Raw genomic sequence first — 10,191 nt, forward strand, 5'->3', positions numbered from 1 at the left:
CTCCCGAACAGTTTCTTATTGCATGCTAAGGCATTACAAGTTTTGTAAATACAAATGATAAAAAACTTTTTCAAGCCGAAAAGGGTATAAAGCCATAAACAATCATTTTACAAAGGCTATATCGGCCTAATACAAAAGCCTAAGGGCTGTTTTTGCTTTGAGTTCGAGAGACCATCCTTGCTCAAATAAAAAACCTAAGGGTTACCTTACTTCGAGTTCGAGCAAGCACTCACTCGATCGTAAAGCCTAAGGGCTATACTAGTTCGGTTTCAATCAAATTGTCTAAACCTCGGACCTTAGAATACAATTTCATAATTTTATAAGGCAGAAAGGAAGAAAGATTTTATATATATACACGTCACAAATCATTTACAAAGGCAACATGGCCCGATCAAATTTCTCTACAAAAGACCGAAACGGTCTTAAAAGAAATGCAAAAAATACTAAAGGACTTAGTCTTCTCCGGGAGCAGCATCTCTGCATTCGAGGCCTCTTTCGCTTTTAGATTCGCTTATACTCCCGGTATCATCATCATCAGGAAAGGCCAACATTCTGGCTTCGGCTTCAAGCTCCTTAGCATTCTCGATCTCGGCTGTAAGATCGAAGCCACGAGCATTGATCTCCTCGAGAGTCTCCCTCCGAGACTGGCATTTAGCATGCTCGGCAACCTCCTTTGCTCGAATCTGAGCAGCTTTAGCATCGGACCGGTAGACGACCACCATTGCATCAACATTAGCCGTGGCTATTTCGACCTCTGATTTGTCCGCTGGAAGTTCTATAGCCAGTCTCTCTCGATCAGAAGTTGCTGAGCCCAACCGAGACTGGAACTCCTCGATTTTCTTGGCTTGCACCAAGGCCTTCTCTTTTAAGCTTCGGAGTTGGGTCTCATCCGAGGCCAGTTGAGTACGGGCATCCTCCTTTTCTGAGGCAAGGCGATCCATGTTCTCTTTCCACTCCTCGGCCTCTGCTTTTACGGCGTCCACTTCAACACGAAGCTGCCTGATCACATCGAGCTTTTGCTAGACCTGTGGGACCGAACTGTTAGCCATCACGCCCGAGTGAGTGTCATTAACTTCAAAGATTATCTTTACCTGCTCGGACAAATTGGCTTGTTCTCTCCGAGCTACTTCTAGCTCAGCCCGAAATCATTTTGCTTCTCCTTCTCTCTGCTCACTGAGAAGCTTGAAGGCATCCATCTCCTCAGTAAGCCCTCGGATTTCGGCTTTGTACCAGCTCACCTCCCCTCGGGATCGGAGAAATACCTCCTGATGAAGCACATAGGCCAACAAAAATAGAAAGAAGGAATTATACAAGTATGAAAATTAACAAAGAGAAAATGAACTTACCCGATTCAGGGCCTGTTGAGCTTCGTTGAAAAGACAAGAAACTCCCGCCTTGCCTGAGCTCTTCTTCGGAGCCTCTAAGTCACTCAGACCGGTGATATCTTCTATCCCGATAAAATAACCACGGAAATGATCTTCCTCCTTGTGGGCCCCCTCTCCGTGACAAATCTCCATGGCTTGAGCGTCACGTATCATCGACTGGGAAAATGAAGGAAACGAGGGGAAATCCCCTATCTCTATTACCCCAAGTAGGTTTTTGGGGAATCGCCTCCCTCTCGACGAGCTTCAAGCCTGGTTTCTGCATCGGCATCTGCCGCCTCTTCAATGGTCTTTTCACCCCGAGGTAAAGTATCTTCGGTTCCCCTCGGTTTGGGAACTTACGTCGGAGTCTCCTCTTCGACCTCGTCGAACCTAGACGGAGCAGTATTGACTTTCACCGTTTTCGAAGTCTTCTGAATATCGGTGCTAGCTCGTGCACGGGCCACCAGCCCAGAATCACCTTCTTCTTCTTCTTCTTCTTCTTCTTCTTCTTCTTCTTCTTCTTCTTCTTCTTCTTCTTCATCCATTAGAATTTGGACCGACTCCGTAGTCAGTGGGATTGTGTTCCCCTTGGGTTTACGGGCCGTTCTTTTCTTGGGGTTTTGACCCTTGAAGTCCAAGGCCATTTTTATTTTAATCACCTTCACCGGTTTCGAGATAGGCAGTAAGGCTTCTTCATTACCGGACGGGGGTCTCATAGCTGTATCCTTTCCGAGACCTACAAAAGGAGAAAGTAAGTAAACTCATGTTTGAAAAGATGCTTGAACGATAGGCAAATCGGCAAGCCAAGAAGAAGGCTTACCATGAGTACGAGCCTCCTACTGTCCCTTTGATAAATCGCGCCACGCACGCTCGGCGTATGTTAACATTGAAACCAGGCTCCTGACCCAGTTCTCGAGGTGAGGAACCGCTCCTGGCATCCAAGCAACGACTGCATCGAGAAAAACACTGATAAGAAAAGATGAAGAAGTAAAAACAACAAAAACTAAAAATGGGATCATACTTACATTTCATATTCTATTTCTCAAGAAATGTCATACTCTCAGCCGAGATTAGGTCTGAGGTCTTCACCCGAACAAACCGGCCCATCCAGCCCCGATCTTTGTCTTTATCTATACTCGAGGTGAATGCCTTGGTGGCCCGGCGTTGAAGCTTTATCATCCCAACTCGGTAGAGTCGAGGGCTATATAATCTTACAAGGTGGTCGAGGGTGAAGGGAAGCCCGTCGATTTTGCACACAAAGAAACAGAGCAGTATCACGATCCTCTAGAAAAGAAGGGTTAATTTGGTCGAGGGTCACCTGGTATTTCTTGCAAAAATCGACGATAACCGGATCGAGGGGGACCCAGCGTGAAAGGATAAGTATAAACACTCAGGTACCCTTCCACGTGGGTAGTGATCGCTTCCTCCGGTGCTGGTATCACAACCTCTTTGTTTTCCCAATTGCAATCTTTCTTCACCAGATCAAGAAGTCTTTTGGGTATCGAGCATATATATCTCGATACCGGTTCGCATCGACCAGCAACCGATGAGGTTTTCTCGACCTTAAAATCGAAATCAATAACACACCCCCCAGGAATAAGTTCCTCAAGGCGTAGCTCCACCACTGGCTTCTCGCCGGCCGACCGAGATGAGGAAACAACCTCTTTTTGCGAAACAGTTTTAGATGTTTTTGCCATTTAGTTTTTGTGAACGAAAGAGAAAAGAGATTGAAGTATTTGGTGTTTTAAGAAGAACATCAACGAAATTTGAAAACTTGGAAATATGGAGCTTTGGAGAAGGCGAAAAACTATGAAGATAGGAATGGAAAAGTTTCGAAAATAAAATTTTGGAATGATGAAGAAATGGGCTATATATCGTTTTCACAACGACGGTTCAAAACTGGTGGTGGCCGACCGTCGACTGACGCGCATTAAATACCTAGGGAACTGTACCGACGAGACGTTTCTGTCACTTCTACTGCTTATGTCACGACGATTACGTCATGATCGAAGGCTCAAATCGTTTCTTGTCATTACTCTCCAAAAAATGAGGGGACTATCTGTATACGGTCAAAATCGGACTTGCCCGATTTTGTATAGTTGCCCGATTTTGTATAGTTAATCGAGACGGGGGTGGTAGACCGAGGTTCAATCCCAAGTTATATTGGATCGTTACATGAATAAATATTGCCTAGATCGTGATTCAGGGATTGATCGAGATCGAGACCAAATAAGGTCGAGACCGATAAGGACAGGGATCTAGCGAGATCGAAGGAAGCCTGCTAGGTCGAATAACAGAAAGCCGAGGAATCCGTAATCGGGCGAGGATTGTGGCGGAGATCTCGGCATGTATCAAGTCAAGACCTGTTGATTAGCCAATCAGAAAATTTCCTTATGTATTTAGAATTGTACCATATGTAGAACTCTTCTACTATATAAAGGGGGTTCCAATCATTTTGTAAAGAGACACTCATAACAAAATAATATATTATGTTTTCTCTCTTAAGCTCTCTTATTCAGTTATTCAGTTCTTACTTTTCAATAATATACTTAGTTGGTTCGAGGCGACCTAGCTCGAGGGCCAAAGTTGCGCGTTACATTGGTTTGTCTCATTTTACAGTTAATTTTTAACTTCAATTCTTGTATTTCTCAGTTTGTGCCGAGTGAAATAACATATCATTAAAACCACTTACAAATTTAATTGTTATCCGATTTTAAGGGTAAATATGCCTAGTCCTCCTACGAGTAGCAGCAGCCTCCTACGAGTAGCAGCAGCAACATCCACATTCTGCTCTTCCTTCTCCTCAGTAGTTCGTTGACTGTTTGATGTTAAAAGTTTCAGTAGTTTTAGTTTTCTTAGACTCTCCTGTAGCTCTAGCTTGCATTCCATACAGCAACACAATGTTAACAGATTGAACATTCACATCCATTTTGAGGTTCTTTCTTTCTTTTTTATGAGTAAAAGGGCCAAAGACTCGGTTCAATACTTGCAGGCTGCTGCTTCTTCCCAACAAAGATGAGCTTCAAGAGAACTGTGTATATGACAACCATTATTGCAAGTGAATAAGTTTAACAAGAAACTTTTAGAAGAAAAAAAGTGCTTCTAAGTATAACCGAATGCATTTTTTGAGAAACAGAAAAAATAGTTTTTCTTGAAAAATACTTTTGAGAAAAATACACTTAAAAATATTTTTAAAAGCTTGGCCAAACACTAAATGTTGGTTTTCAAATTAATTAGTCAAACACAAATTGATTCTCCCGAAAAAAATACTTTTGAGAAAAAACGGTTTTCAAAATAAGTTGATTTTAGAAGCTTGACCGAACGGGCTATAAAAGACAAAGAAGTATAAAAATATACTATAATTTAGACATTTTTTTTTGTTTCATACATTTATGTAAAAATGTTATTTATTTCCTCTCTCTATATTCATTAAGTTATATTAATATCCTACTTCACATTGTTTAAAAATTTTTAATGCTAAAACAAAATCCTATATTCTAGTCGTGCCAAACTTTGCTTTTAATGTAGCCCCTGCAAACTCTCTTGTTGCACACCGCTGTCAAATGTTAGTTATGCAACCAAATGCTGCTGAGTATTCCCTCCAAACTCAAACCTCCAATACCCAAAATCCTAATCTCTATTCTTCTTACATCTCAAACAACTTATCACACATTCTCTTTATCTCTTTTACAAACCCATAAACTCTTCAACCATTTCACCCAAATCCTCTGTCATGCCCTCACTTCAGGCTACTTCACAAACCCTTACATTTCCAGCCAACTCCTCAACCATTGTCTTTCAAATCCCGATTTTACCCTCACCTTTTCACACACCCTTTTCTCCCAAATCCCTAACCAAAATGTCCATTCTTGTAATTTCCTCCTCCGTGCATACTCCCACAGTACATTCCCTGAACAAGCCATTAGTCTTTACAATCAAATGATGCGGAAAAGTATGATTCTTGATAATTTCACTTTCCCTTTTGTACTGAAAGCTTGCGGTAGATTAAATAGTTTTCACAAGGGTGTTGAAGTTCATTGTGTGAGTTTGAAAATGGGGTTTGGATTTGATGTATTTGTGCAAAATGCATTGGTTTATATGTATTTCCAGTGCGGGGTTATTGAGTTTGCACAGAAGGTATTTGAATATATGCCTGACTCAGTTCGAGATGTTGTCACTTGGAATAGTATGATTTCTGGGTATTTACAATGTGGGTTTTGTCATCAAGCAGTGAAAATGTTTGGAAAATTGTTGCTCAGAAGTGGTGTGAGGTTGAATGATGTAAGTATCGTGAGTGCTCTTACAGCGTGTGCAAGAACTGGGTTGCTTGATTTGGGGAAGAAGATTCATGGGTTGATTGTTGTTTATGGGCTTGTGATTGATGTCTTTCTGGGTTCTTCTTTAGTTGACATGTACACAAAATGTGGGCGGTTAGAGGATGCTAGAAAGGTTTTTGATAGATTGTTAGATAAAAATGCAGTCTGTTGGACTTCTATGATTGCAGGTTATTTGCAATCGGACATGTTTAAGGAAGCAATAGAGCTATTTAGGGAGATGCAGATGGCTGGGGTTAAGGCCGAACCTGCCACAATTGCTTGTGTTGCTTCTGCATGTGGGCATTTGGGTGCACTAGTTTTGGGAAGGTGGGTGCATAATTATTGTGAAAAGAGTGGTATTGAAATGAACCTTGTAGTGAAGAATTCTTTGATTGATATGTACTCTAAATGTGGATTAGTTGATAAGGCTCTTGAAGTTTTTTATTTGTTAAGTAATAAGGATGTTTATTCGTGGAGTATGATGATTTCTGGGCTAGCTATGAATGCAAGATCCGATGAGGCTTTGCAATTATTTTCACTAATGGAAGGATCAAGTGGAGTAAGGCCAAATGGCGTAACATTTCTTGGGATCTTATCTGCCTGTAGTCATGGTGGGTGTGTTGGTGACGGGTTTTACTACTTTGAGAAGATGACCGGGCAATACAAATTGTCCCCCGGGGTTGAGCACTATGGCTGCCTGGTTGATCTTTTGGGCCGTGCAAATCTTGTTGTTGAGGCTATGGAGTTCATCCGTTATATGCCCACTCAGCCAGATGCTATCATTTGGCGATCCTTGCTTTTCGCGGGTAGTAGACACGGAAATGTAGAGTTGGCGGAAGTTGCTGCCAAAAAGATTAGTGAATTGGAGCCAGAGAAATGTGGGGCACATGTGCTGCTGTCTAATGCTTATGCCTCTGCATCTAGGTGGAAGGATGTGAGAATGGTAAGGAGGAATATGGGTGCTGAGGGAATCCAGAAGCAACCTGGATGTTCTTTTATTGAAATAGATGGTTCTGTTCATGAATTTCTTGTTGCTGATAGCGTACACTGTCAGATTGATGTCATATGCAACACACTTCAAGCAATGAATGTAGTTCTTAAATCAAGAGTATTTGAGCTTGATTTTCTGGATTACTAGCGTTAATATAATAATATTCCGGTTATCACGTGATATCGCGCCAACATGTAAGCCCATTGGCTCATTTTTTCAGATATAAATGGCTAAGATCAGAAGTAATTCATGCTAATATCTGCATTAGGATGAGAAGCCGGTGTCTTGAAGATTCTGTATTGTGTTACTACTTTGACAAATTCTTCTGGGGAGCGTGAGAAGAGATTAGTATATGTGGTTATTACATGTAAGTCAGCTGAAGATAGGCAGAGATTGTTGTTTGCTAAAAGAATACTGCATGTATCTTATACCATTGCGTAATTACAAATCCCTGCATATGTTGGGGCCAAGTTGGATGTTACCTTCCAGGAATTGTTGAAAACCCCATGCAAAATTTGACAATGCAGAGATGCTTACTGGTCGGAATCCAAGGTGTTCATGTTCTGCTGGAAGTATGACATAGCCCTACTTGAAGCTGCTTAGCCCATATTTTGTTAAAGACCAGCAACAAAAGAAGCTACTAAGTGATGCCATCCAGCAGCCTCTGGAGTTCATCCGTAATTTTAGACGGAGGGAGTATTATATTCAGGGGCGGAGCTTGAAGGCAACTTATGGGTTCGGTCGAACCCAGTAGGTTTGTCCTAAACCCTGTATTTGTGATTTGAAATTCACTAAATATATACAAATTTTAAATTTAGAACCCAACTATTAGCACTTGAAATCATTGTTGTAGAATTCAGAACCTATAAAGTTCAAATCTTGGATACGCTTTTAGTTTGGTGTTTGTTATTTAGTATGTGCATCATATGTCATGGATGAGGGTGCGCAAAAAGGGGGAAATTGCGGTGTGTTAACAGAAAGAAAAGCATCAATTAATGGAAGGAAAGAAAGAGTATCGGCATTTCTTTCTTTTGCAGAAAAGAAAGGAAAAGAGAATAACGCCCATGTTAAAATAGCAATTTGTAACATTATCACAATAATGAGTTCATGACTAAGATGAATATGAATATACTTGGTAGATAGACCCATGTTAAAATAGCAATTTGTAACATTATCACAATAATGAGTTCATGACTAAGATGAATATGAATATACTTGGTAGATAGATAGCTGCATTATCAACCAAACAATGAATAAATAATGACTTTCGAAGCCTAATCCAAGAGGAGGAGGGGGGGAATCATCCGAGAGGGTGATTTAAAGTATGACCAGCTCGACTCCTTTGGGAACTTTCCCTTGTAGCTGCCGCCAAGCCCGATTTCTTGATCTTCGCTCAACTTTGGAACTCTTGTTTGAATATGATGAATGATCGCAAGGAGTAACGATGAATTTCTCAAGCGCTAAAGATTTTTCAACAAGGTAAGTTATAAATTCATTATCAGCTGAACCCCCGAGATAACCTTCATATCTGACCACTTTGAGATGCGGATATGGATTTTGCCAGGTTAGCTTTCGAATAGGTCCATAAGGAATAATAGGTGCAGAAGGAATATAGATCTGTGTATTACTCCACGTAATCTGAAAAAGCAAAAAAATAATACAATTATACTCTGAAATAGTGGAGTAGTTGATTTAAAATGTGAATCAAAAATTGATATTTGAGGGAAACATCCAACATTAGTCTCTACTGAGAAGTACAAAAGCAAGCAAGAAATGATAGATGTGATAAGGCTACAAAAAGGAAAAGATGATGGTTTTTCTTTTGCATGAAAATTGTCCAGCCTTTGAGATGGATAAGCAAAAAAAGAGTGACATATAAAAAAAGAATAAACACCTCTATATACCTTGATCTCGAACATTTGCAGGTATGGAGAGGCCTGCAGAAGTGGAGTAACTTTAAGTAGTCTGCCATAAATATAATAGCGCGGTTAACAGTCAGTATTAAGCCATTTGAGATTGTTGAATTTCGGAAAAGAATGATAAAAATCAAGACCCTGAAAAAGATAAAATCAGCAGAAAGAAGTGTGAAAAAAAGACACCAGAACTTTTTGTTGTTCTTTATAAAGGACAGTCTGGTGCACTAAGCTCCCGCTATGCGCGAGATCCGGGGAAGAGCCGGACCGCAAGGGTCTATTGTACGCAACCTTACTCTACATTTCTGCAAGAGGCTGTTTCCACCGCTCGAACCCGTGAGAGGGGAATAATGCTTACCTTATATTGGCAAGTATCTACTTCAAGTGAAAGCTTCACCAGTTGAGTGAATTTCATTGTAGTCAATTCAACGAGTCTAGGCAACGATGGACGGAAAATCTCAATCTGAAGATTAACAACCGAAGTAACATTCTCTAGAAGCAAGTTTGTTTTCTCCATTCCATAGAAACAGAAAGAGGCAATATTGGCATTACAGATCTCCAGAGAATCTATGTTGCATTCATATATTTCCAAATGCCTCAACTTGAGGGAAGGACCGATTTCCAGATGTTTTAATACCTGAGATTTTCTTATAGATAACTGTTCAAGAAGGGGGCAGCTCGAGAGGAAAATATTGACCACTTGATTGTCCACATCAATGCCACCTAAAGTCAGCACTTTGAGATTCTTAAATCCAAAGATTGGCGAAGACGATAAGTACTCCCGGAACCTCTTCAAATCCAAACAAGGTTGAATGTGTGTGAAATCTGGCCATTCTAGAGGTATCAATTCTATCTTAAGGCTTTGGATTTTTGTTGATAATGCAAATTTCAGCAACTTATCAACTTCATATTGAAAACTACTGTGAAAAAGAGAAGAGACAGTGAATTCTTCTAAAGGAGAAGACTTGTGCAAACCCAAGACATGATTAGCCCAATTGATATGCCTCAACGTTTCCTTTCTGCAAAACTCTGTCACAAGGTTAAAGTTGAGACGTGTGACACGTGTCCAAATATAGCGCCATCGACTTGAAAGAAAACTTGTGAGCACTGCTTCTTTCAATGTCAACTTAGAAAGAATTGATACAAGAATGTCATCTGGCAATTGACTAAGCTTGTCCTCCATTACTACAGGGGGGGCTACAGCAGGAAGTATTTTTGTTGCTGATACATTAAAAATAACACCAAAGCTAAAAGGTCAATATTGCTTGATTGCATCAATAACACAGCAGAAATGCAGTTTAAGAGTTAAACAATTAGTAAAACTTAGTATACTTATACTAGCGTGTTTGGCCAAACTTCTAAAATAAGTTTATTTTGAGAAGTGTTTTTTTTTTTTTTTTTTTAATCAAAAACACTTTTGGTGAGAAGTAATTTCTGTTTGGCTAATAAACCAAAGTTACATGACTAGACCTATGAAAGCTGAAAAATCACACTTAAAGAAAATGCAGCAAAGCTACTCTATATTTACAATGAAAAGGACTTAGTCTTCTACAAAGCAGAAACAAGTCCGTTAGCAGCAACTTTGTCTTTAGCATCAGGGTCTGCGC

General features: G+C 40.2%; 3 protein-coding genes across 3 annotated transcripts; 1 reads left to right on the forward strand and 2 right to left on the reverse strand.

Moving 5' to 3' along the window:
* Positions 1-369: 369 nt before the first annotated feature.
* Positions 370-4,414, reverse strand: LOC138903325 (uncharacterized). Its single transcript, XM_070191272.1, has 6 exons — positions 4,351-4,414; positions 4,107-4,237; positions 2,258-2,330; positions 1,725-2,100; positions 611-999; positions 370-401 (listed from the first exon to the last, which is right to left on the reverse strand). The coding sequence occupies exons 1-6, from the start codon at positions 4,412-4,414 to the stop codon at positions 370-372; spliced, it is 1,065 nt and encodes a 354-aa protein (XP_070047373.1).
* Positions 4,415-5,417: 1,003 nt separating this feature from the next.
* LOC104097484 (pentatricopeptide repeat-containing protein At1g08070, chloroplastic-like) lies at positions 5,418-6,818 on the forward strand. Its single transcript, XM_009604045.3, has one exon. The coding sequence runs from the start codon at positions 5,418-5,420 to the stop codon at positions 6,816-6,818; it is 1,401 nt and encodes a 466-aa protein (XP_009602340.2).
* Positions 6,819-7,988: 1,170 nt separating this feature from the next.
* On the reverse strand, positions 7,989-9,767 carry LOC104097486 (F-box/FBD/LRR-repeat protein At5g56420-like). The gene is made up of 2 exons (XM_033656464.2): positions 8,943-9,767; positions 7,989-8,309 (listed from the first exon to the last, which is right to left on the reverse strand). Exons 1-2 carry the CDS (start codon positions 9,765-9,767, stop codon positions 7,989-7,991), a joined length of 1,146 nt encoding a protein of 381 aa, XP_033512355.2.
* Between the last annotated feature and the right edge of the window lie 424 nt (positions 9,768-10,191).

This window comes from Nicotiana tomentosiformis, chromosome 12 (assembly GCF_000390325.3).
Source record: "Nicotiana tomentosiformis chromosome 12, ASM39032v3, whole genome shotgun sequence".
NCBI lineage: Eukaryota > Viridiplantae > Streptophyta > Magnoliopsida > Solanales > Solanaceae > Nicotiana > Nicotiana tomentosiformis.

What these genes read in the sequence shown, in the direction of transcription:
- LOC138903325 (XM_070191272.1), bottom strand. Translation starts at nt 4,414, where the DNA reads ATGGTTGTCATATACACAGTTCTCTTGAAGCTCATCTTTGTTGGGAAG. An exon ending in GAAGAAGCAGCAGCCTGCAA is followed by an intron (nt 4,238 to 4,350) that starts GTATTGAACCGA and finishes AATGCAAGCTAG; the next exon opens with AGCTACAGGAGAGTCTAAGA. An exon ending in AGAACTGGGTCAGGAGCCTG is followed by an intron (nt 2,101 to 2,257) that starts GTTTCAATGTTA and finishes CTCCTTTTGTAG; the next exon opens with GTCTCGGAAAGGATACAGCT.
- LOC104097484 (XM_009604045.3), top strand. Translation starts at nt 5,418, where the DNA reads ATGGGGTTTGGATTTGATGTATTTGTGCAAAATGCATTGGTTTATATG.
- LOC104097486 (XM_033656464.2), bottom strand. Translation starts at nt 9,767, where the DNA reads ATGGAGGACAAGCTTAGTCAATTGCCAGATGACATTCTTGTATCAATT. An exon ending in TAGATACTTGCCAATATAAG is followed by an intron (nt 8,310 to 8,942) that starts GTAAGCATTATT and finishes TTGCTTTTTCAG; the next exon opens with ATTACGTGGAGTAATACACA.